The sequence below is a fragment of the Oncorhynchus keta genome, chromosome 21 (genome assembly GCF_023373465.1).
Source record: "Oncorhynchus keta strain PuntledgeMale-10-30-2019 chromosome 21, Oket_V2, whole genome shotgun sequence".
NCBI lineage: Eukaryota > Metazoa > Chordata > Actinopteri > Salmoniformes > Salmonidae > Oncorhynchus > Oncorhynchus keta.
Window position 1 is genome coordinate 26,831,744 of NC_068441.1, and position 27,732 is coordinate 26,859,475.

General features: G+C 44.3%; 2 protein-coding genes across 3 annotated transcripts in view; one reads left to right on the forward strand and one right to left on the reverse strand.

The window, feature by feature from the left end:
* The window catches only part of slc4a8 (solute carrier family 4 member 8), a 58,336-nt gene extending 48,614 nt beyond the window's left edge, over window positions 1-9,722 (reverse strand). The window contains exon 1 of one of the 2 annotated variants that reach the window (XM_052473591.1): window positions 9,342-9,722. In XM_052473591.1, the coding sequence (XP_052329551.1) occupies window positions 9,342-9,386 (45 nt within the window). In that variant the 5' untranslated portion in view covers window positions 9,387-9,722. The remainder of the gene's footprint in view (window positions 1-9,341) is intronic. The other variant, XM_052473590.1, reaches the window with a different exon arrangement.
* Window positions 9,723-14,765: 5,043 nt separating this feature from the next.
* LOC127910547 (tubulin monoglycylase TTLL3-like) lies at window positions 14,766-16,291 on the forward strand. The gene is made up of 2 exons (XM_052474599.1): window positions 14,766-15,079; window positions 15,762-16,291. Exons 1-2 carry the CDS (start codon window positions 14,825-14,827, stop codon window positions 15,972-15,974), a joined length of 468 nt encoding a protein of 155 aa, XP_052330559.1. The 5' UTR covers window positions 14,766-14,824; the 3' UTR covers window positions 15,975-16,291.
* The last annotated feature ends 11,441 nt before the right edge of the window (window positions 16,292-27,732 follow it).

Below are 27,732 nucleotides of genomic sequence, written 5' to 3' on the forward strand. Positions count from 1 at the left end.
GACCTGGCAGTGTGGTGCCGGGACAACAACCTCTCCCTCTACGTCAGTAAGACCAAGGAGATGACCGTGGACTACAGAAAATGGGGGTGGGGGGGAAGCATGCCCCCATCCACATTGACAGGGCTGCAGTAGAGTGGGTCAAGAGCTTTAAGTTCCTCAGTTTCCATAACACTAAGAACTTAAAATCCTCCACTCACATGTGCACAGTCGTGAAGAAGGCGCGACAGGTGCATCATACCCCTCAGGAAGTTGAAAAGGTTTGGCATGGGCTCTCAGATCCTCAAAAAGTTAAACTGCTGCACCATTGAGAGCATCTTGACTGGCTGCATCACTTCCTGGTATGGCAACAGCACCAGCCTCGATCACATGGTGCTACAGACGGTGGTGCGGACAGCCCACTACATCACTGGGGCTGAGCTCCCAGCCACCCAAGCCATAGGCTGTTCTCTCTGCTTACGCATGGCAAGCGGTACCAGTGCATCAAGTGAGTCACCAACTGACTTCAGAACAGCTTCTATCCCGAGCCATAACACAGCTAAATAGCTAACAGAATGACCACAAGGACTTTCTGAGTTGACCCTTGTATTTATTGTTTTTGAACTGTCTCTATTCTATGCACACTCACAGAACTCTACACACTCACGCACACTGACACTCCAACACACACATAACATCCACACACACATACAATAATCATTTACGCTGCCGCTACTCTTGTTTATCATATATCCTGATGCTTAGTCACCTTATCTCTGCTCTATACATATCTACGTCTATCACTCCAGTATCCCTCCCTGCACATTGTAAAAATGGTATTGGAACTGACCCTGTATATAGCTTCTGACTTGCTTGTGTTCTTAGTATTTCTTATTTTTATTTCTCATGTGTTTTTGTTATATCGTAAGTTATTTTTAGTGCTACACTGATATTGATTACTGCATTGTTGGGTTTGAAGCTTGCAAGAAAGGCATTTCAATGTACTTGTGCACGTGACATTAACACTTAAACTTGAAGTGCTCTATCTCAGAGCAATAATGAATGACCACAGCAGACCCACTGTGCAAAGACGTCAGTGCAACGTCTAGTTTTGGTTTTCATTTGATTTAGTTGTCAACTAACGTGAATTCACCATGTCATTGGATTTAGATTAAAAGTTGGGTGGAAAAAATACTAAATGCCCTAACGTTGATTACTTTTTTCAAATCCAATCAGTTTTCATGTTGATTCAACATCCTTTTTTGGTTGAAATGACATGGAAACAATGTTGATTCAACCAGTTTGTGCCTAAGGCAATAACCATTAACACTAACCGGGGACCAACAACTCAGCTGACCAAGGCAATAACCATTAACACTAACCGGGGACCAATGACTCAGCTGACCAAGGCAATAACCATTAACACTAACCGGGGACCAACGACTCAGCTGACCAAGGCAATAACAATTAACACTAACCGGGGACCAACGACTCAGCTGACCAAGGCAATAACCATTAACACTAACCGGGGACCAACGACTCAGCTGACCAAGGCAATAACCATTAACACTAACCGGGGACCAACGACTCAGCTGACCAAGGCAATAACCATTAACACTAACCGGGGACCAACTCCTCAATGACCAAGGCAATAACCATTAACACTAACCGGGGACCAACAACTCAGCTGACCAAGGCAATAACCATTAACACTAACCGGGGACCAACAACTCAGCTGACCAAGGCAATAACCATTAACACTAACCGGGGACCAACGACTCAGCTGACCAAGGCAATAACCATTAACACTAACCGGGGACCAACGACTCAGCTGACCAAGGCAATAACCATTAACACTAACCGGGGACCAACGACTCAGCTGACCAAGGCAATAACCATTAACACTAACCGGGGACCAACGACTCAGCTGACCAAGGCAATAACCATTAACACTAACCGGGGACCAACGACTCAGCTGACCAAGGCAATAACCATTAACACTAACCGGGGACCAACGACTCAGCTGACCAAGGCAATAACCATTAACACTAACCGGGGACCAACGACTCAGCTGACCAAGGCAATAACCATTAACACTAACCGGGGACCAACTCCTCAATGACCAAGGCAATAACCATTAACACTAACCGGGGACCAACAACTCAGCTGACCAAGGCAATAACCATTAACACTAACCGGGGACCAACGACTCAGCTGACCAAGGCAATAACCATTAACACTAACCGGGGACCAACGACTCAGCTGACCAAGGCAATAACAATTAACACTAACCGGGGACCAACGACTCAGCTGACCAAGGCAATAACCATTAACACTAACCGGGGACCAACAACTCAGCTGACCAAGGAAATAACCATTAACACTAACCGGGGACCAACAACTCAGCTGACCAAGGCAATAACCATTAACACTAACCGGGGACCAACAACTCAGCTGACCAAGGAAATAACCATTAACACTAACCGGGGACCAACAACTCAGCTGACCAAGGCAATAACCATTAACACTAACCGGGGACCAACAACTCAGCTGACCAAGGAAATAACCATTAACACTAACCGGGGACCAACAACTCAGCTGACCAAGGCAATAACCATTAACACTAACCGGGGACCAACAACTCAGCTGACCAAGGAAATAACCATTAACACTAACCGGGGACCAACAACTCAGCTGACCAAGGCAATAACCATTAACACTAACCGGGGACCAACAACTCAGCTGACCAAGGCAATAACCATTAACACTAACCCGGACCAACAACTCAGCTGACCAAGGCAATAACCATTAACACTATCCGGGGACCAACAACTCAGCTGACCAAGGCAATAACCATTAACACTAACCGGGGACCAACGACTCAGCTGACCAAGGCAATAACAATTAACACTAACCGGGGACCAACGACTCAGCTGACCAAGGCAATAACCATTAACACTAACCGGGGACCAACAACTCAGCTGACCAAGGAAATAACCATTAACACTAACCGGGGACCAACAACTCAGCTGACCAAGGCAATAACCATTAACACTGACCAGGGACCAATGACTCAGCTGATCCACAGACATGCAAACAGTAGACACTGGCCATGTTTGAATACCCATACTTGCCTCCTAAATAGTAGGCCGTTTGAGTATGGAGAAAAAAATGTAGTTTAATAGTAAGCGACATTTAGAAAAAAATCAAGAATACTTTAAATGCCGGATGTCATACTAATTTCAGCTTTGACAACAGCTGATCAATTAGATATGGCGATGCGCTACCGAAATCAACGAATAGCGGGAAACAACGCAATCACGCATGACGCACTCTCAGTATGGGATTATTATTTTCTTTATAGTATGGGAATGTTCAAAAATCTAGTATAGTTTAAATGCCAGGATGTTACACTCACTTCAGCTCTTCATCTAGTAGAATTCGATACACACTTTTCCACAATGCATTGGGAAGAGGTGGGCTGCGAGTAATAGGCCCTAGTTCTCTTCAAACCTAACAACAAAACTAGGCTCGTTAATTGTGAAGATGCCAAAGAGTGAACTTTCTGTGGTGGTGTTCAAATGTAGGCTAAGTAGTTATTGTTCTCCTCAATATGATCACGAGTATTGCATCATAGGCTACTGATATCATGTTAATCAGGCCTTTTGATTTGAACACATGGATTGTTTTAGTTTTGTAGGCTAGGCTACCTAATTGAATGATTTAATTCATGGATCAAGCCTTAGCAGTCATTCTGATCTCGTTTCCAATGATCAGTGCTGTAGTTTATTGTGTTGCTGTCCTTCAGTTCTGAATTTGCGATACACCCGCAAGTCCATGTTTTCCTGTGCAATAGCCTTTTGATTTGATTTATATGTTACGGAGCTTTGTTTTCACTAATAATGGAAATGGAACCAATGATCTGTTTCTGTCTTAAGTCCTTTTTAAATAGGATAGATGGGCTATTTGGGCTACGCTATAGGTCGAATGTGATAGTCTGCCTATAACCAGCCTGAGTAGACCTATAACTCCATTCCTATTCTATTCTGAGTTTAGAGAAATTAAACAAATTGGAAATGAACTATTATCAGGCTGGTTGAAGTGATACATGTTGAATTCGGAAAAATCCATCCGCACTCGGCCCCGCCCCGCCTACTTAGCCAGTCACGAGCTGCTACTGTGTTGCGGTCGTGGCATACTGCATACTTTTAACTAAACGAGCCTCTGTTTCATGCAGCGTGCCAGAGCAGTTCTTTTGTCGGGAGAAAATGTCAAATTCATATATGTTAATTACATGCAAATAAAGGTTGCTTCGTTACCACACCAACAACGGAAGCACAATCATGGCCTCGGATTCGCGGGTGGTCACGTTAGAACAGACCCAGGGTCTGTTTCTGTGGCGGCAGTAAGGCTCATGTTTAATGTAGTTTTTAGTGCTCTTTAAAACCAGCAAATTACGGTAAAAACACGACTTCTCCACACAAAGGCTGAAACATTCATAACCGATGGGCACTACACGAACATGCAAATTGTTTTGCCATCCTGGGAGAAACTGGAAGGTCTACGTTGCACAGTAATCCTAATATCACTTACAGATCTCATGGTTTATTTTAGGGATGAGGAGACTTTTTATGATTCCTTAGTAAAAGGGAGTTATGAAATGTGAAGACAAGTTACATTAGTTATCACATAAAACCAATCATATTCACTGTTTTAAACCTGAACTTCCGCGCTGCACAGTTGTGTGAATCATCTGTCTTTTTAGTGCAATAACTGTGTGGTTTCTTTAACACAAGAGGTTGCTGTTATGCCTGAATTCATTTACATTTACATTTAAGTCATTTAGCAGACGCTCTTATCCAGAGCGACTTACAAATTGGTGCATTCACCTTATGACATCCAGTGGAACAGCCACTTTACAATAGTGCATCTAAATCTTTTAAGGGGGGTGAGAAGGATTACTTTATCCTATCCTAGGTATTCCTTAAAGAGGTGGGGTTTCAGGTGTCTCCGGAAGGTGGTGATTGACTCCGCTGTCCTGGCGTCGTGAGGGAGTTTGTTCCACCATTGGGGGGCCAGAGCAGCAAACAGTTTTGACTGGGCTGAGCGGGAGCTGTACTTCCTCAGTGGTAGGGAGGCGAGCAGGCCAGAGGTGGATGAACGCAGTGCCCTTGTTTGGGTGTAGGGCCTGATCAGAGCCTGGAGGTACTGAGGTGCCGTTCCCCTCACAGCTCCGTAGGCAAGCACCAACGAGGAAGGCTGCATTCTTGCGAGCGGTTGTATGAAACCAATCGGTACGTCATGAGAAGCTCTCAACTGTGCCGGCCCACTCTTCATTTCTATTCAGTTCGAATCGCCATAAGTTTGGCATCTGAACTGTGTGTAAGTCAGGGTCACGGTTATAGGCCCAATAACCTCTCCTCCTACTGGCTACTTCTCTTTAAGTAGTCCACCACTCTCTCTCTTCCTCCCTCACTTTCCTAGAGTCCCCCTCTCCCTTTTCTACTTTCTCCACACTCTCACCTTCCTCCTTTCAACTCAATTTCCACGCTTCCTTCTCCCTCTCTTTACTTAAGCCCCCCTCTCCCTCTTCTCCTTTTTTCCACACTCTCTCCTCCTTTCTCACTCCCCCTCCCTCTCATTCTCCTCTCCTCTTCTCCATTCTCCTCTTCTCCATTCTCCCTCCAGCAGCACACTGACCTGACAGCAGTGCTACAGATCCTGACTCTGACAACTGGGCCTGTCACTTCCAGACGAGGCCCAGTGTGTGAGGGGGGCGGGGCCAGCAGGCCACAGAGGCTGCTGTTCCTCCTCCACATGGCTCATAGTGTAACTGTAACCACTCAGCCCCAGGCCTGGCCCCAGACACCTGCACTGCTACTACACTACAGTCTAACACACTGCTGTACACTACAACTGACCTGACTCAGGAAGAATAGAGAAGGAGTTAGTTCCATAGGACACTAGGGATGGGAGAGGCTGATATCTAAGCCATGAAAGAGAAGATGAGAGAGGGATTGGACAGATGGGGATAGAGAAAGGGGGATGACTGAGGTGAAGGGGTGGGGAGGTAAAGATGAGAGAAAGTGGTCTTAGTCAGGTTAAAAAGAGAGAGAGCAGAGAAAGGGGAGAGGAGAGGATGCGATGCATACACGAGCATTGTTCAATGCCACTCATTTATTTGTGTCTCTCTATTTCTCTTTCTCTCTTTACCTTCCTCTTACCTCCATCAGAACACTACGGCCTTGGTGGGTTGTGTAGGTGAGAGAATGCAACAATGCAAATAGAGCTCATACAGGGAGGGAAGGGTGTTGTATAATTAATTACATGTGCATCATTCAGCTTCTACTGTGACTTCCTTTGATTGAGGAGGCACTATATTACTAGCTGTGTGGGAGTGTGTGCGTGCATGCGAGTTACCAGTGAGAAGAGGTATCACTCATATCATTTATCACGCATGTGTTTCACCACAACTTATTTTTTTTTTACAGCCTCTGTCACTAAAAGGACAATGCTGCCAGTGCTAACAAACAGATCATAACATAAACATTACAGTGGCTAGTTTTTCCCTCTCAATGCAATCACTTACAGGTACATATTGGTCTGTCCAAACACAGAGATAAGATCTGAGCCTAATTAAAACTGTGAGATAAGCTGCACAGAACAACATTAAAGGGAGTTTGTCATCAAGAAGGAGAGTCAAGAGATTACAGGTTATCACCATGGAAATGTCCTAACTGAACCATAACTGAGTTATTATCTACAACAAGGTAGTTTGTGAATGTACCCTTGTGGCTTGTCACTGCCAGGTGTCCCTTATTGGACATGAAAGTCATTGCCTAGAGTATAAAAGTTTGGCCTTCCTGTTCAGTCAGGGGATCCCTTACTCTGGTAAAGATGGGCATGCCTTGGGAGGACGGGAGTGATGACAATGACGTAACCAAATTGAAGATGCGTAATTGTAAGAATGTGTCTACCGCGAGTGTGCCGGTGTCCATTGGTCCACAGTCCTTCTCTCATGGCATGCCTTAGGTTTGCGATTATTTTGTTTGCCAGAATCTAGGTTCCATGTTGTATGCTACACTAATTAGTGAAAATGACTGCTCTAAACTGGAACTCTAAACTCTAACACTGTGCTGTCAGCAGATATTGTGTGAAGCACAAAGACGTTAAAGATGTTCTTGCAGTCCAAACGTCTATTGAGAATTTCTTGTGGCAAACAAATATTATGTCTTTGTATATTCTAATAGTTATTCTCTTGTTCTGTCCTTGATTTTAAGAAACATTTGAGCTGTATCTCTGAGGATTTCACCTCACAACACAACATGGTGTACTGTACTATGGCTACATTAATAAGGCTTATCCATGTTACATACTTTTATTGATACTCAAGACTTGGGTTGAAATGGGCCAATACCATTATAGAAATTCAGTAAGATTTTAGAAAAACGTGGCAGTGAAATCGCTGTCCTTTAACAACATTGTCATATATTTAGGGCTGGTCTGTTTTTGGCATTATCAGTCCTAGATTACCTACTGTATGACACAGTACATGTGGTGACTCATCAGAACAAACAAAACTATTGAGGCATTATAGGCTCCTTCACGCATGGCGATATCATAGCCTGATATTGCCTAGTTCTGTACTAACTGGATTCAAGCTAATAGAGTAATGAAATAAAGCATTAACCTTATCACAAGATGATATACAGACAGTGGTAATGGGTTCACTGGGAGGCTAGAGATCTGTAATGTCTGGGTCCAGATGTCTCTGTATGCCTCCCTCCCTTTCTGGTGCTATGCAGTGAAGCCATCAAATGATATTACCATTGTCTTCCCTTGACACCAGTCATTAGGTCTGCCCATGCTCAGTCCAGTCTAGATCCTCCCCAATCACTTTAACCTCAATACTTAGGCTACAATCGGGCTTAATCTAATATGAGACTTTTGGCTCTCTATCAGATCTGTGTATCAGAGCCTATGTATTTGAAGGACACTTACTGTCCAAATAAAGCCCATTTGAAAAATTTCAAGCACCACCAGACTACAGGCTAGTCCAGTTGATAATCTTTGATTAGCTGTTCTGGCACTGGAATGGAATTTCAGAATTTTCACCGATAATACATTTTAAAAAACACTTGAGTCTCCATACATTCCCCAGCAGTCAGCCAACCAATGACGACATAGGAGACTGTCATCCAGGTACTTTGCATAAATATTCCTAACATTATCCTATTTTAAGCCCTGGTAAGGTACTATGTACACTTATTTCATTCATCACCCAGAGATGCTTCAGGGTACATTCATGAGCAGTCGCTGTATTTTGAACTACCTGTATTGTCGGTTGACCATGGGTAAAATAAATCAAGTATTGAAAGCTGACGCTAATTATATTTTCTCTTTATCTTCTTAGAAACTATATCTAGCTCTATGGTCCCACCCTAATTAACACAATGGTGAAACTAAAGCTTAATTCGGAGCTCGGTTTCCTTCAACCGCCACGGATTACACATAGGATGGCGTCAAGGTCATTTGAGGGTAATTGAGAATGTATTCCGGGAATGAGTAGAATATTATTAACACTTTAGCTACACTGAACATGTTAGTTGTGTGTTGTAGGCTATCATTGAGGGTGAATGGTTGATGTTGTCTGATGCAGTTCTAAACGGATAAGTAGACCGAATGCTTCAATTGTTTTGGACAACACATAGCCTAGGCTGCTGTAGGCTTCATAATCGATACATTGATCAAACTCAATATTCAAACAGTTTTAATAAGTGTCCGTTTTATATAGCCAACCAATGAACAAACATAGATATACACTAAGCCTCTATCCTTGTTTACACTTGCCTGCCTTGCCATGCCTACCTCGCGAGTGATTGCATGCATCTCCAACATTTTCCTTATTTCTGGCGATGCCAGACACATTTTAAAACATGTTTGAGGTTAAAGAAATGTAACTCGTGAAAGATGGGTCCACACTAGGCAGTGTATTGCGATGTGATATGTCCATTGGGAATTGTGTCATTGCACGTGCCAGCAGTTTCCGAATAATAAAAACACTTCGTCCACATTGAGATGTAATTAATAATTATGTTAATCTTCGTAACAAACTGGATGAAGCTGCCCTATAGGCAAACATGGCTATTGATCTTCCCACATTTGGTAGGATAAAAGCGCGTCCAGAAGCGTTCCATTTTTCCTCTCCAGATAAAACCGTTATAACGGCATCGGTAACGTCCAGTTAACATTGTTATTTTAGGTTGATGTATAGATCTACGCTACTTTTATTCACTTGACTGTGCCATATTTTGATATTGCATTTTTCAATAAATAAAGGAGTGCACAAAGAAAGATGACAATACCTGGTAGCTCAAAATGCTCTCAGGGTCGTTGACTTCTGCGGGCATGATAGTAGGGTCCGTGTATCGTCCTTTCAGTTGACGGGTGAGCTACTATACACGGAGTCAGAAGCTGAAGCTGATAGCCAAGGCGGCTACAAGAGACTCGCGGTGTTTTCAGTCAATTCTTTGACAGATATTCATTGGTGACATTCCTTCCCAATTCTGACAGACATGGTGTGGGAAAACATGTTCCCAGTTGAGAGAGAATCGTAGAAACGCTGCAAATTCCACCTGTTCTGTTATTAGCGTTTTGACGTCCTGATGCGCGCACTCCTCAAGCTTTCCTCTCTTTGATCCCGGGCAAGGTTAACGGTGGATGGAGCATCACTGCTTGTTCAGCCAATTATGAGGCAGCAGAAAGACTGCGACGCATTGCTGTTGCCACCGAACTGATGTCAAAATAAAGTCCCGTTTCAAGTTGCACATTCAGGGGGTAACAAAGTAGCCTATGTATCCATAATACTGGAGTAGATTGTTACAAAGTATACGGATTCATTTTCAGATGTTTTAATATTATCATTTGAACTTGCAATGTATAGGCCTATGACGACAGCAATCATGGCATAGACCAGGGATGGGCAACTGGCGGCTACGGGCCTGCGACTGCGGATCCCCCTTTGAAGGCCCTCGGAACAATTTGGTTGTGTATCAGAAATGTTTTCTCGTATGTCAGTCACTGATGAGTCAGTAGCCCATGTCAGCTAAACATTTTCAGATTTCTAAGTTAGTTTCGCGGCCAGCTATCTAAAAGTATCATGGTCGAATTACCCGCAGGGGGGGCACACTTTGCATTTTATTAGTAAGTCTCACACAGATATCATATTAAAAACTGCACACAATTCTTTCCACACTATGGCAAATTGTAGAACCGCAGGAAATTGGATGTAAAACAGCACATTTTCAACGCTGCCCCATGACAAAATGAGTAGCAATTGCACGAAATTTGTAATAGGATTGCAACATTTTCTCTACACCAGATGGAACAATTTGTTGAATTGCACAATTTATTTAAAAACTTCCTCTCCTGTCAAGATGGTGACCACTAAAATGTTTTGCTCACAATGTGGGGAGTTGGATGAGTTCAGATCATCATGATGCACATCCCTGACTATAGCCTATATGATATTGATATATACAGTGCCAGTCAAAATGTTGGAAACACCTAGACATTCCAGTGTTTTTCTTTATTTTTTACTATTTTCTACATTGTAGAATAATAGTGAAGACATCAACACTATTAAATAGCACATATTTAAACAAAGGAGATGATCGTGGACTTCAGGAAACAGCAGAGGGAGCACCCCCCTATCCACATCTATGGGACAGTAGTGGAGAAGGTGGAAGGTTTTAAGTTCCTTGGCGTACACATCCTGGACAAATTGAAATGGGCCGCCCACGTGGTGAAGGAGGCTGAAGAAATTTGGCTTGTCACCTAAAACACTCAATTTATTTTACAGATGCACAATCGAGAGTATCCTGTCGGGCTGTATCACCGCCTGGCACGGCAAATGCTCCGCCCACAACCGTAAGGCTCTCCTGAGGGTAGTGAGGTCTGCACAACGCATCACCGGGGGCAAACTACCTGCCCTTCAGGACACCTACACCACCTGATGTCAAAGGAAACGATTATCATCCAGAAGGCGAGGTCCGTACAGGTGCATCAAAGCTGGGACTGAGAGACTGAAAACAGCTTCTATCTCAAGGCCATCAGACTGTTAAATAGCCATCACTAACATTGAGTGGCTGCTGCCAACATACTGACTCAAATCTCTAGCCACTTAAAAATTACAAATTGGATGTAATAAATGTATCACTAGTCACTTTAAACAATGCCACTTTATATAATGTTTACATACCCTACATTACTTATCTCATATACTGTACTCTATACCTTCTACTGCATCTTGCCTATGCCGTTCCGCCATCGCTCAGCCATATATTTATATGTACATATTCTTATTCATTCCTTTACACTTGTGTGTATAAGGTAGCTGTTGTGAAATTGTTAGATTACTTGTTAGATATTACTGCATGGTCGGAACTAGAAGCACAACCATTTCGCTACACTCGCATTAACATCTGCTAACCATGTGTATGTGACCAATAAAATTTAATTTGATTATGTAATCACGTAGTAACCAAAAAAGTTTTAAACAAATCAAAATATAGTTTATATTTTAGATTCTTCAAAGTAGCCACCCTTTGCGTTGATGATATATTTGCACGTTCTTGTCATTCTCTCAACCAGCTCCATGAGATAGTCACCTGGAATGCATTTAAATTAACAGTTGTGCCTTGTTAAAAGTTCATTGTGGAATTTTTTTCCTTCAGAATGCATTTAATATATATTTGAGTGAATCAGTTGTGTTGTGACAAGGTAGGGGTGGTATACAGAAGATATCCCTATTTGGTAAAAGACCAAATCCATATTATAGCAATAACAGCTCAAATAAGCAAAGAGAAAATACATTCCATCATTACTTTAAGACATGAAGGTCAGTCAACCCGGAAAAACTTTGAAAATGTCTCCAAGTGCAGTCGCAAAAACCATCAAGCGCTGTGATGAAACTGGTTCTCATGAGTACCGCCAAAGGAAAGGAAGACCCAGAGTTACCTCTGCTGCAGAGGATATGTTCATTAGAGTTACTCGCCTCAGAAATTGCAGTCCAAATAAATGCTTAACAGAGTTCAAGTAACAGACACATCTCAACATCAACTGTTCAGAGGAGACTGCGTGATTCAGGCCTTCATGGTCAAATTAATGCAAAGAAACCACTACTAAAGGACACCAATAAGAAGAAGAGACTGGCTTGGGCCAAGAAACATGAGCAATGGACACTAGACTGGTGGAAATCTGTCCTTTGGTCTGATTAGTCCAAATCAGAGATTTGTGGTTCCAACCATTGTGTCTTTGTGAGACGCAGAGTAGGTGAAAGGATGATCTCTGTGTGGTTCTCACCATGAAGCATGGAGGAGGAGGTGTGATGGTGTGGGGGTGCATTGCTGGTGACACTGTCAGTGATGTATTTAGAATTCAAGACACACTTAACCAGCATGGCTACCACAGCATTCTGCAGTGAGGTGTCATCCCATCAGGTTTGCGCTAAGTGGGACTATCATTTGTTTTTCAACATGACAATGACCCAACACACCTCCAGGCTGTGTAAGGGCTATTTGAGCAAGAAGAAGAGTGATAGCGTGCTGCATCAGATGACCTGGCCTCCACAATCCCCTGACCTCAACCCAACTGAGAGGATTTGGGATGAGTTGGACCACAGAGGGAAGCAAAAGCAGCCAACAAGTGCTCAGCATATGTGGGAACTCCTTCAAGACTGTTGGAAAAGCATTCCAGTTGAAGCGGATTGAGAGAATGCCAAGAGTGTGCAAAGCTGTCATCAAAGCAAAGGGTGGCTTTGTTTAACACTTTTTTGGTTACTACATGAGTCCATATGTGTTATTTCATAGTTCTGATGTCTTCACTATTATTCTACAATGTAGAAAATCGTTTTTTAATAACAAGAAAAAACATTGAATGAGTAGGTGTTCTAAAACTTTTGACCGGTAGTGTATTTCAAATTCATGTAACAGAAATAGTGTCTTTCTACCTGTGATAGCTCAATGTAATAGTTTCCATTAAACCACAAATTTAGGATCAGATGATCTTAACCCCAACCTTAACGTTAACCATTATAGGTATGTAAAAGTATCTGATCCTGTATCAGTGGTTAGCAGGAACTTCCACCCAATTCTCCCTATGGGCCCTTGTCCTTCTGCAAGCACCTCTCCACCCCCAATTCACAGTCAACGATACTGTATAGTGCACGTTCATTAGGAATGTCTAATTCCGAAAGATGATAGTTTGCATTATTCCTTCTCTCCCTCGCTCTCCACATTTTTGGAAGACTTCCAGAGGACAGCATGCACTAGACTGCTCCAGTACATAGTGGAAATGAGTGACGGAGAGGGAAGAGCGGGAGGAGAGGGAAGAGCGGGAGGAGAGGGAAGAGCAGAGGAAAAAAAGGTGGAAAAGTACTCATCACAATTCAACAGTATCAGGGGTTCAGAGGTATATACTGAACACACAAACACTTAATAAACTGCAATAAATTGTGCCATTCTCGAGACGGAGAGACAGCCTGGTGCACGGAGCTGCCACAGGAGGCCTGGTGCGTGGAGGAGGCACCGAATGGACCGGACCATGGAGGCGCATTGGAGGTCTTGAGCACCGAGCCTGCACAACCTGTCCTGGCTGGATACTCGCCGTAGCCCGGCAAGTACGGCGGGGTGGAACAGACCAAACTGGGCTGTGCTGGCGAACACTGTGCGTAGGGCTGGTGCCATATAACCCGGGCAGAGGAGACGCACTGGAGACCAGATGCGCTGAGCCGGCTTCATTGCTCCTGGCTCGATGCCCACTCTAGCCCGGCCGAGACGAGGAGCTGCGATGTAGCGCACCGGGCTATGCTAGCGCACTGGGGACAGGTGCCTGCCCGGTCCACCTCTCACCACGGTAAGCCTGGGGAGTTGGCTCAGGTCTCCTACCTGGCTTAGACACACTCCCCATGTCCCCCAATAAACTTTTGGGGCTGCCTCTCGTCCCTGTTGCGCTGCCGTGCTAACTCCTCATAACGCCGCCGCTCGGCTTTAGCTGCCTCCAGCTCCTCCCTGGGCCGGCGATATTCCCCAGCCTGTGCCCAGGGTCCCTTACCGTCCAAAATCTCCTCCCATGTCCAGGAGTCCAGAACCCTCTGCTCCTGGTTACCACACTGCTTGGTCCAGTTGTGGTGGGTAGTTCTGTAACAGCTGTTGGAAGGAGAGGACCAAGGTGCAGCGTGGTATGTGTCCATATTTATGAAATGAACACTGAAATAACAAAAACAACAAAGAGAACAAAGAGAACGAAAGAGAACTACCGAAACAGTTCTGGCTGGTGCAGACACATAACAGAAAACAACTACCCACAACTCAAGGGCGAAACCAGGGTGCCTAAGTATGGTTCTCAATCAGAGACAACGATTGACAGCTGCCTCTGATTGGGAACCATACCAGGCCAAACACATAGAAATACAAACATAGAACAAAACATAGAATACCCACCCACATCACACCCTGACCAAACTAAAAATATAAACATACAAAGCAATCTACGGTCAGGGCGTGACAACTTGCTTATTCACATGTTCCACATCAGTCTTCCTTAGCAAATCAACAGGCAGTTTGGAGAAGAACTGCGCAAAAATATGAGTAGTTAATTCTGTCCTTCTCTCTCTTTCTCGGCCTCCCTCCTTCCCTCCACCAATTCGGACCACCTGTGCAACAACTCCATCCAGAAGCACTTCCAGCCGTCTCAATGGCGCCACCCGGAGGTGCCCGAGGACAACATGCAGTCATGCTCCCAGTTACGGGCCTTCCTGCGTGCATGGGGGGTGCTGGTGGTGCACGGGATGCAGCGGGCGGTGGTACAGGACCTGGTGGAGGGGTGCAGGGGCAGCTTTGAGCTCTATGGAGCAGACTTCATGCTGGGTCGGGACCTAAGGCACTGGCTACTGGAGATCAATGCCAGCCCCACCATGACTCCCTCCATGGCCATCACTGCCCACCTCTGCCCTGCTGTGCAGCTGTATAACCTCAGGGTGGTGCTGGACCGATGGGTGGACCCTGGTGCCTATACAGGGGGCTTTCAGCTCATCTACAAGCAGGTAAAGACAGGGACATACACTGAGTGTACAAAACATTAAGGACACTTGCTCTTTCCATGACATACATTTACATTTACATTTAAGTCATTTAGCAGACGCTCTTATCCAGAGCGACTTACAAATTGGTGCATTCACCTTATGACATCCAGTAGAATAGTCACTTTACAATAGTGCATCTAAATAGACTGACCAGGCAAATCCAAGTGAAAACTATGATCCCTTATTGATTTAAATCCACTTCAATCAGTGTAGATGAAGGGGAGCAGACAGGTTAAATGAATAGCTTGAGATATGGGTTGTGTATGTGTGCAATTCAGAGGGTGAATGGACAAGACAAAATATTTAAGTGCCTTTGAACTGAGTATGGTAGTAGGTGCCAGGTGCACCGGTTTGTGTTAATAACTGCAACGCTGCTGGGTTTTTCACCCTCAACAATTTCCCATGTGTATTGGGGGAGGGTGCGCAACTCAATATTAAAAAGGTGTTCTTAATGTTTGTACACTCAGTGTATGTATGCATAGACAAACATACATGCAGATCCTTGTGCACTTTGCAATCATGCAGACACACAATTGATGGATTGAAGATCCCATATTATGAGTTTATGCAATGCATTATCAGATACTATACAGCAAGAATAATGCCCAGTGTGTGAATGTATCTCTCTTCCTTCTTCTCCCAGGTTGCAGTTGAAGTCCCTCAGTACTTGGGGGTAAACCTGCTGTTGGAGGGAGCCCCTGTAAGACGACTCCGACCGCCCACTCACAGAATCCCTGTCATCCCAGAAACCCCTCTCACCACACACACTCACACCAACCATTCAGGCCCAGAGGCAGAGGACAAACCCTCCAAACCCTTCATTCATAGACCATCCCCATGCAAAGATAACCAATAGAGATGGGTTCCCCAATAGAGATGAGGGTGGAGCTCTGGGGAGCCAGCACACCTCCCCTGCTATGAGATTATCCCGAAGGATGGCACCAGAGCTCGCCCTGGCAAATGCTTGCCTGGGGCTGAGTCTGAGCAGCGGTGAGCCTCTCTGCCGGCACATTAGGGGGGACATCCACCCCTCTCACCCGAAATCCCATCCCGCCACAGGACCCCGTATCGCCTGGCCCTTCCTCCCAGAGTCCACACTGGGACCCCAACGTAGGGATCTACACCGTGGCTTGCCCACCCTCTATGGCCCAATCCCAGCCCTGGAGATCCCTAACCTGCACCCCACCCCACTGACAGGACCCCGCCCAATGCTGGGGCAGCTCCTCCCCCACTTCCACAGGCAGGCAATGGCCACCAATAAAAGGGGCTGCATTGGCGAAGGACCTAAATCCTCTTGACGTAAATCCTGATCTAAAACAATAGAGGGGAAAACACAAAACTAACTCTGGATTAGCATCTATGGGCAATGTCAACTTTTTTTCTCTCTCTGATGGAAGTCTTGAAAGTAGAATTAAATAGAACATGAAGTAAAGACTTTCCATCTGTGAGGTTAATGTATTTTATTTAGTGTTAGATTTAACAGAACTTCACTTCACATACAGGACAGCCTGCAGATATCACTATCAGTGATGGTTCAGGGTACATTCTACGGATGTGTTTTTGATAGCTAGGTTTTTCCTGTATTGGTACTGTTCTTTCCAGTAAATGGTCAAATTGACTTTACACTTGCACACAACATGCCAGGATCTCACTTCATTGGCAGCAACTCATTGGTATGGTCATTATGTGTCGGGATTTCCACTCACCCATGCAAACATACAAACAATCCCCCCTTCCTCTCCCAGGCGGATGTGGTCCAAAGAAGATTCTTTGGATGCAACAGTCTTCAAAAGTAACATCGAACCACAGGGGGTGAACGAGAATTCTGTAAAAATCTGCCAGAAGTAAGACAATAGATACTGCTACACTACCCTGTACTCCTTCAAGCACAGGGTGCCTATCTACAGCGGGTACTACAGCGAGTGTCTTATTCAAGACCACCTAAAGCGAAACCGATTCAAGACCAAGACCGGATCAAATCAAATCAAATCAAATTTATTTATATAGCCCTTCGTACATCAGCTGATATCTCAAAGTGCTGTACAGAAACCCAGCCTAAAACCCCAAACAGCAAACAATGCAGGTGTAAAAGCACGGTGGCTAGGAAAAACTCCCTAGAAAGGCCAAAACCTAGGAATAAACCTAGAGAGGAACCGGGCTATGTGGGGTGGCCAGTCCTCTTCTGGCTGTGCCGGGTAGAGATTATAACAGAACATGACCAAGATGTTCAAATGTTCATAAATGACCAGCATGGTCGAATAATAATAAGGCAGAACAATTGAAACTGGAGCAGCAGCACAGTCAGGTGGACTGGGGACAGCAAGGAGCCATCATGTCAGGTAGTCCTGGGGCACAGTCCTAGGGCTCAGGTCCTCCGAGAGAGAGAAAGAAAGAGAGTATTAGAGAGAGCATATGTGGGGTGGCCAGTCCTCTTCTGGCTGTGCCGGGTGGAGATTATAACAGAACGTGGCCAAGATGTTCAAATGTTCATAAATGACCAGCATGGTTGAATAATAGTAAGGCAGAACAGTTGAAACTGGAGCAGCAGCATGGCCAGGTGGACTGGGGACAGCAAGGAGTCATCATGTCAGGTAGTCCTGGGGCATGGTCCTAGGGCTCAGGTCCTCCGAGAGAGAGAAAGAAAGAGAGAAGGAGAGAATTAGAGAACGCACACTTAGATTCACACAGGACACCGAATAGGACAGGAGAAGTACTCCAGATATAACAAACTGACCCTAGCCCCCCGACACATAAACTACTGCAGCATAAATACTGGAGGCTGAGACAGGAGGGTTCAGGAGACACTGTGGCCCCATCCGAGGATGAGAAATCGAGTCAAGACCAAGACCAGGGAGGGGGGGACTGAGTTAAGACCGGGACCGGGAGGGGGACAAGAGGTCAGAGACCGAGTCAAGACCGAGACCAGAAACATGGGAGTCCAATTCAAGACCATGACTGTAATTTTGTCAAATCATCACCATAATAAGAGTTGTCCAGTATTTCTGTGTTCATATTTCAGAAGAACATATGGATTCTTTTGAAGTTCAGAATGGTGAATGTTGAGGGCAAATAGAGCCACAAACCTAAACACAGTGGGGAACAATGAGGGCCTTCTACGCTTTCAGAGAATGACTAAGGATTTATAAAATAATTAAAATAATTATAATTATATTATTATTTTCAATGATGTTCTATCTTCAGTGTTTGTTAGAAAGGAAAAGGTTAACACGGAAGAGAAAAAAAAAGATCCAATCAGGATCATTCAACTGTATTCACATTCAACTGTATTAGGGCAAAATTTGGGAGTGACAGTTGAATCAACCAATTACATTGACTTGTAATGGCCAACATTGGCCAATATTATTATTATTTATTATATTATTATTATTATTATAACAGGTCAAAGGCCAGCAGGTCACTGTGCAATAGCAGCAGTAGTTTCCCACGGTCAAGCAAGCTCGCTTTTGTTGTAGGCTAGGTTACAGTGGCTGCAGCAGTTGTCATCTAAAAGGATGTTGTTGCTAATTTGTTAGCTTCTCCATTTTCAAGAATAACTTTCAACAAGAAGCTAAGTTTCAAATTATCACCATCTGGTGAGTGGAACTGTGTTTTTTATTGCAGCGTGCATGCTGTTGTTAGCCATCTCTTTGAAAGTAATTTATTTGTGTGAAACATTGTTGCATTCAAACTTCAGATAAGCGGTTACCTTGTGCTAAACTTGAAATGTTTTTTGTAATGGGAAGTAATAGTTGTACATTTCGATTAGGAAATGCTTAGCCTAACGGTTGTGTTTTTGTATTCTTATGATTGGGACCTACTGGCTTATTATGTCCGAGTGAATGGACTGCTGTCTTTCCATCGGCTCTATGCAGTGGTGTGGTGGTGCCTGGAGAGGTGGGTCCTGTGTGAAGGAAAGGCGCCTTGTGTGAAAAATCCTGTTTTCCTATAGATTTTCACTCTCGAAATCACACTTTTTAAAATAAAATAACATGTTCTAATTCCACATCAATGCTCAAACCACATCAGGAGACCATTTTTGAGGTCTGGGAAAAATATAAATACGAATTTTTGATAGAATTCAGTATTATATTGTATTATATCGTTCTGCAACAAGTATTTATTTGGGATGTTTTTAGGCTATGTGAATATATTACACATGCTTTGCGAGTGCGTAGGCTACTTTGTTAATGATTTCTCTATTCTACTACTTAATTAATAAGTCGTATACCTCCACCACACTCATGCGCTCTCCTGCATGAATGCACTGCCATTTTGAGCCTGTCACACACTGAAGGCCTAGGTCCAATAGGTTCAGCACTGTGCAAACATGTCTATAATGGATAAAGACTGTTACAATTTCCCCCTGTCTCCAGTGGTGTGTATTCATGGATGCCAAGGGAAGCCAAACTTCCCAAAAAACTATTTATCTTTCGTCACTCTGTGTTTTAATCATTTTCCTTCAATTTGCAAGAGGCTGAATGTATCTCACTGGAGAAAGCGTCCAAGCGAGTGAAACAGCGCCTCTCTCTCTCTGTATATGTGTAGACCATCCATCTGATACTGTCTGGTCCAAAAGAGTATGACATTGTTACCACCAGTAGCATTGAATGCAAGGGAAGCCAGTGAGTATTTGGCTTCTCTTGATAAAAAAAAGTATAAAATAATAGTCAATCAGCATTGAGCTAAACTGAGTGAGCGTCAAGGGAAGCCAGTTTGGATTTGGCCTCACTCCTATCAAATCGCATCGAGAGCATACCTCATTGACAGAAACAACGTGAATTGTTGCATCTTGTTGTGTTGTTGTCCTCTGGTGGCTAGCTAGCTTAAAATTGTCCCTTTCCTTTTTATTTTTTTATTTCACCTTTATTTAACCAGGTAGGCATGTTGAGAACAAGTTCTCATTTACAATTGCGACCTGACCAAGATAAAGCAAAGCAGTTCGACACATACAACAGAGTTACACATGGAGTAAAACAAACATACAGTCAATAATACAGTAGAAAAGTAAGTCTATATACAATGTGAGCAAATGAGGGGAGGTAAAGGCAAAAAAAGGCCATGGTGGCGAAGTAAATACAATATAGCAAGTGAAACACTGGAATGGTAGATTTGCAGTGGAAGACTGTGCAAGGTAGAGAGAAATAATGGGGTGCAAAATAAATAAATAAATACAGTAGGGGTAGAGGTAGTTGTTTGGACTAAATTATAGATGGGCTATGTACAGGTGCAGTAATCTGTGGGCTGCTCTGACAGCTGGTGCTTAAAGCTAGTGAGGGAGAAGTGTTTCCAGTTTCAGAGAATTTTGTAGTTCATTCCAGTCATTGGTAGCAGAAAAGGAGAGGCGGCCAAAGGAAGAATTGGTTTTGGGGTTGACCAGAGAGATATTCCTGCTGGAGCGGGTGCTACAGGTGGGTGCTGCTATGGTGACCAGTGAGCTGAGATAAGGGGGGACTTTATCTAGCAGTGTATTGTAGATGACCTGGAGTCAGTGGGTTTGGCGACAAGTATGAAGCGAGGACCAGCCAACGTGCAGGTCGCAATGGTGGGTAGTATATGGGGCTTTGGTGACAAAACGGATAGCACTGTGATAGACTGCATCCAATTTATTGAGTAGGTTGTTGGAGGCTAATTTGTAAATTATATCGCCAAAGTCGAGGATCAGTAGGATGGTCAGTTTACAAGGGTATGTTTGACAGCATGAGTGAAGGATGCTTTGTTGCGAAATAGGAAGCTAATTCTAGATTTAATGTAGGATTGGAGATGTTCCATGTGAGTCTGGAAGGAGAATTTACAGTCTAACCAGACACCTAGGTATTTGTAGTTGTCCACATATTCTAAGTCAGAACCATCCAGAGTAGTAATGTTGGACGGGCGGGCAGGTGTAGGCAGCGATCGATTGATGAGCATGCATTTAGTTTAACTTGTATTTAAGAGCAATTGGAGGCCACGGAACGAGAGTTGTATGGCATTGAAGCTCATCTGAAAGGTTGTTAACACAGTGTCCAAAGAAGGGCCAGAAGTATACAGAATGGTGTCGTCTGCGTAGAGGTGGATCAGAGACTCACCAGCAGCAAGAGCGACATATTTGATGTATACAGAGAAGAGTCGGTCCAAGAATTGAGCCCTGTGGCACCCCCATAGAGACTGCCAGAGGCCCGGACAACAGGCCCTGATTTGACACGCTGAACTCTATCAGAGAAGTAGTTGGTGAACCAGGCGAGGCAATCATTTGAGAAACCAATGCTACCGAGTCTGCCGATGAGGATGTGGTGATTGACAGAGTCGAAAGCCTTAGCCAGGTCAATGAATACGGCTGCACAAAATAGTTTCTTATCGATGGCGGTTAAGATATCGTTTAGGACCTTGACATGGCTAAGGTGCACCCATGACCAGCTCTGAAACCAGATTGCATAGTGGAGAAGTTATGGTGGGATTCGAAATGGTCGGTAATCTGTTTGTTGACTTGACTTTCAAAGACCTTAGAAAAGCAGGGTAGGATAGATATGGGTATGTAGCAGTTTGGGTCAAGAGTGCCCCCCTTTGAAGAGGGGGATGACCGCAGCTGCTTTCCAATCTTTGGGAATCTCAGACGATACGAAAGAGGTTGAACAGACTAGTAATAGGGGTTGTAACAATTTCTGCAGATAATATTAGAAAGAAAGGGTCCATTGATAATTTGTGTGAGTGTGAGGGCATCAAGCTTAGATTGTAGGATGGCTGGGGTGTTAAGCATGCTCCAGTTTAGGTCACCTAGCAGCACGAGCTCTGAAGATAGATGGGGGGCAATCAGTTCACATATGGTGTCCAGAGCACAGCTGGGGGCAGAGGGTGGTCTATAGCAAGCAGCAACGGCGAGAGACTTGTTTTTAGAGAGGCTATTACGGTTACAGAAGTCATCAAAAGCGAGCGCCTGGGGAATAGAAGTGGAGCTAGGCACTGCAGGGCCTGGATTCACCTCTACATCACCAGAGGAACAGAGGAGGAGTAGGATAAAGGTACTGCTAAAAGCTAACAGCTATGGGAATTGGTCGTCTAGAACGTCCGGAACAGAGAGTAAAAGTTTCTGAGGGCGATAAAATAGCTTCAAGGTATAATGTACAGACAAAGGTATGGTAGGAAGTGAATACAGTGGAGGTAAACCTAGGTATTGAGTGAGGATGAGAGAGATATTATCTCTAGAAACATAATTGAAACCAGGTAATGTCATCGCATGTGTGGGTGGTGGAACTGAAAGGTTGGATAAGGTATAATGAGCAGAGCAAGAAACTCTACAGTGAAATAAGCCAATAAACACTAACCAGAACAGCAATGGACAAGGCATATTGACATTAAGGAGAGGCATGCTTAGTCGAGTGATCATAAGGGTCCAGTGAGTAGTGAGGTTGGTTGGGGTCACGGCGATTCAGACAGCTAGCCGGGCCATCGGTAGAAAGCCAGCATAGAATGGAGGTCTGTTTTTAGCCACCTCGTGCATTTCTGTTGGTAGATTAGTGGGGTTCTGTGTGGTAGAGGGGATCAATCCAATTGGCAAAATAGATATAGTTATAGCGAAATTGTCCGATAGACCTATTCAGATAACAGCTGATAAGACAGCTAACGATTAGCGGGCCGCAGATGGGCGTTCAGGTAACGTCGCGACGGAGGGGCCAATTGGATAACTCTCTCGGGCAGATAACGTCAGACTACTGCAATGCTCTTGTCACATTTGTCGTATTGATGAGACCAAGGCACAGCGTGATATGAATACATTCTACTTTATTAAACGAAGAACACTAAACAAAATAACAAAACGACCGTGACGCTATAACACAAGTGCTGACATGCAACTACACATAGACAATAACCCACAAAACCAAAATGGAAATGGCAACCTAAATAGGATCCCCAATCAGAGACAACGATAAACGGCTGTCTCTGATTGGGAACCAATTCAGGCCACAATAGACCTAACATTTACCTAGACATACCAAAACCCCATAGATGTACAAAAACCATAGACAAGACTAAAACACACATACCACCCTGACCTAACCAAAATAATAAAGAAAACAAAGATAACTAAGGTCAGGGTGTGACAGTACCCCCCCCAAAGGTGCCCAATCCTGGCCGCAAACCTAAACCTATATGGGAGGGTCTGGGTGGGCATCTAACCTCGGTAGCCGCTCTGGTTCTGGATGCCGCCCCCCGTCTTCACACTGAGTCCGCTCTTGTAGCACTGACCGTGGATCATCGTCAAGGCTCTGGACTGCGGATCCTCACAGTAGGTCCCGGGCTGGGGATCCTCGCTGTGTGGATCATCGCCGGATGTTCTGGACTGGGGACCGTCGCTCGAGACCCCGGACTGAGGCCCGTCGCTGGAGACCCCGGACCGTGGCCCGACGCTGGAGGTTCCGGTCTGTGAACTGTCGCCGGACGCTCTGGACTGGGTACTGTCATCGGACCCTCTGGACTGCCGAAGCGCACTGTAGGCCTGGTGCGTGGTGCCGGCACTGGTGGTACCGGGCTGGGGACACGCACCTCAGGGCGAGTGCGAGGAGCAGGAACAGGGCGTACTGGACTGCCGAGGCGCACTGTAGGCCTGGTGCGTGGTGCTGGCACTGGTGGCACTGGTGGCACTGGGCTGGGGAAACGCAACTCAGGGCGAGTGCGGGGAGGAGCAACAGGGCGTACTGGACCCTGGAGGCGCACTGGAGGCCTGATGCGTGGTGCCGGAACTGGTGGTACCGGGCTGGTGACACGCACCTCAGGACGAGGAGTAGGAACAGGACACACCTGACTGGGAAAGCGCACTTGAGGGAGAGTGCGAGGAGTTGGCACAGGACGCACTGGGTCTTGAAGGTACACTGGGGACATGGTGTGTATAGCCGGCATCAATTGTTCCGGAACTTTAACACACGTTTCAGGACGAGTACAGAGAGCTGACTCAGGTGGCACTAAACTGACAACACGTTCTTTTATTCCAAATCCGTGCGTCCTCCACCAACTTAACAACTCCCCCATTTCTCTCTCCTCTGAATTCTCCTCACAGACTGGCTCTGGTTTACTCCTCGGCACCGCTGACTGCTCCTTGTGCCCCCCACCAAATTTTTCTTGGGGTTTTTGTGGTTTCCTTGACTCGTATTGTCGCCTTTCCTCATGTGCTATCTCCACCTGCTTCCATGGCAGGGTCTTGTCCCCTGCCATTACCTCTTCCCAGGTCCAGGATGTCCTCCACTCATCTTTCTCCTGGGCCCAGGATGTCCGCTCCTCATTAACACGCTGCTTGGCCCTTATTTGGTGGGTTATTCTGTCACGTTCGTCGTATTGATGAGACCAAGGTGCATCGTGATATGAATACATTCTTCTTTATTAAACGAAGAACACTAAACAAAATAACAAAACAAACGTGAAGCTATAACACGAGTGCTGTCAACTACACATAGACAATAACCCACAAAACCAAAATGGAAAATGGCAACCTAAATAGAATAATTTTGCAAGCCCAATTTTTCAGTTTTTGATTTGTTAAAAAAGTTTTAAATATCCAATAAATGTCGTTCCACTTCATGATTGTGTCCCACTTGTTGTTGATTCTTCACAAAAAAAATACAGTTTTATATCTTTATGTTTGAAACCTGAAATGTGGCAAAAGGTCGCAAAGTTCAAGGGGGCCGAATACTTTCGCAAGGCACTGTACATCAAGTGTAGACTTTGTGTAGAGATAAGATCATTTCAACGTCAAAGTAAGGTTTTATAAATAACTACGTATACGTTGTTTTTCGCATAAGTCATACTTAAGATCAAAATTGATCGTAAATCCATTTTATAAATGAGGCCCCTGGAGGGGGGTGGAGACGAGCACAAAGACATGTGAAACAGATCAGGGTGTGACAGAAACAAAACTATGCAAGAAATGTTGTTGTGGGCAGAACGCATTGGAGTAGCATTCTGTTGCATTGAAAAGCAGGACTCAACCCATACTCCACAGACCGGTGTGGCATAAACAGTAGGCATATATGCAAATAGACCATTGCCATATACTGTATGGATCTGTGCCATTTACTTTGATTTAGACTGTGTTTACAGCATGAGTTGCATGTAGCCACGTGTGCACATTTTATTAATATCCTTTGCTAGTTATTGAGTTATTAGCCCAGTTATAGATCATTTGTAGTCAACAATAGGGGAGTGATTTGCTTTCTACATTTTTAGCCATCTTTGAAAGGCGAGTCAGGTAAAGAGGTTTTTTTAGTCTTAAGGGGAAGTGTTGCATTTTGAGACTGGCTAAGTAGTCAATAGGCAGAGGGTAGCATAATTAGTCTGATTGTAATAATGGTATGGAAATATCAAAACAAAGTGTATTTGTCACGTGCACCGAATACAACAGGTGTAGTAGACCTTAGTGAAATGCTTACTTACAGGCTCTAACCAACAGTGCAAAAAGGGTATTAGGTGAACAATAGGTAGGTAAAGAAATAAAAACAACAGTAAAAAGACAGGCTTTATTCAGTAGCGAGGCTATAAAAGTAGCAAGGTGTAATGGTTTTCTTCTGGTGAAAGAGAGGCGGACCAAAATGCAGCGTGGTGGTTATTCATGTTTTTAATAAAGACGACTTACATGAACAGACTAAACAAAACAAGAAAAGTGAAAACCTAAACAGTCCTATCTGGTGCAAACACAGAGACAGGAACAATCACCCACAAAACCCAACACAAAACAGGCTACCTAAATATGGTTCCCAATCAGAGACAATGACTAACACCTGCCTCTGCTTGAGAACCATATCAGGCCAAACATAGAAATAGACAAACCAGACACACAACATAGAATGCCCATCCAGCTCAAGTCCTGACCAACACTAAAACAAGGAAAACACATACGAACGATGGTCCGAACGTGACACAAGGCTACATACCTGTGCGCGGTAGCGTGTGTCTGATTACCACACCTGTTAGTCAGGCTGATTGAGGTAGTATGTACTTGTAGATAATAATGCATTTTATTTTGTAAAGTGGTTTCTTGCATCAAACAACAATATTTTCGGTCACATCTTTGTCTGAAGGACGAGTGGATAAACAGTTTAATGTCAATCCCTGCGTGATGTTTTTTCAAAAGTCTCATGGAATGTAGGCCTACATTGAATACCACACATTGACTGCTACTGTAGGCTGAATGATAGAACAGCTATTTCCATGTTAAAATATTACAGGATGCATTTTCTTCTGTGTTGATGGTTGGCCGCTCTAGTAGGCCTACATTATGATAAAATAGCCACAGTAGCCTACTTGGCCACTGTTAAAACTGTAACTTAAAGCGGGTACAGCCTCAGCTTTCACAGTAAACGCTCTCTGGAAGCTGCACAGAATGTTCACAATGTTCAAGTTAATGCTCAGCAGACCTGAAATTTGCTCAATGCCAAAAATAAGGAGGGAACATTTCCTAGGACAACAGAATAAAAAGCGTGTAATATATGACAGTGATAGACTGTTTAGTCATCATGAAAGAGGGGACTGCTTTGCCATTTCTCTACGTGTAGGGTGAGTCAACATGTTTTTTATAAATCAGAACCATGGACAGCCACAAAATATTTTGCTTATGTTGATTAGACCTCATTTTTTTTCGGTATCTTTTAGTTGTCACTGTATTAGACGTTGCATAGGTGAGTTGATGATGTTGAAATGTTGAAGTTGAAATGGTGCTGGAATAGTGGAGGCAGCTCCTGTTTTCTATGCGACTTGCAGTACCTCTCCGTGGTTGAAAATCAATAGTTGTTTAGTGGTCCGAAAATGCAACATTAACTTGCTTGACCATGCTGTAGGTTATGTAACTGTTTGTTACATGCAATATGCTTTGTGGACTTTCATCACAACTCTCAGGTTGTGATGAAACAAAGGCGTAGTTGAATTTTATTCTGCCACTGTGTGCAAAAGAGGGGGAGCGCGGTTGTAACGGCGTTCTTCGTTTGTCGAAAGAGAGTCGGACCGAAATGCAGCGTGGTAGTTACTCATGACTTTATTGGAAAAAGCGAAACATGAAATAACTATTACAAAATACAAAACAACAAACGGAACGTGAAACCTATTACAGCCTATTTTTTTTAAATAAAAAATAATGTATTATCTTCAATAGCATTCATTCTTTACAAAACATAATTTACATACATACTCAAATAATGGTATTTTAATTAAACTAATTAAACTAAACTAAACATAAACCCCAAACAAAACCTCAGGGGAGCATCTTCCCTCCCCGTCACCCTACAAAATACCTTTCCCTATCTCCCCGTCCCTAATCTATCCTCTTACAAATCTAAATGACACCCAGCCCTAAACCCCCCTTCCACCTCTCCCGAGCAGCATGCTGCCCCCACTTCCTCTCCTCCCTCTTGATCCTCCCCCTCAAATCTCCTTCCACCCTCCTCACTATCCCTTCCACCCCCCAATCTATCCCTGTCTTCACCATGTTCTGCCTTGCTTCCCACAGCCCCCGTTTAAAGAGACTCATGAGAAGCCAGAGCAGAAACCTGTCCCTATCCGTCCCTCTCGCTCTCCCTACACCCCTCTCTAACCTGGCCCACGTCAATACAAAATCCCCCTTTACCAAACCTAACAACACCCGTGCCCTAGCCCATACT

Bases quoted from the DNA above. Each gene is read 5' to 3' on its own strand.
- LOC127910547 (XM_052474599.1), top strand. From the start codon at position 14,825: ATGCAGCGGGCGGTGGTACAGGACCTGGTGGAGGGGTGCAGGGGCAGC. The intron at 15,080-15,761 runs GTAAAGACAGGG...TTCTTCTCCCAG, and splicing joins TTCAGCTCATCTACAAGCAG to GTTGCAGTTGAAGTCCCTCA.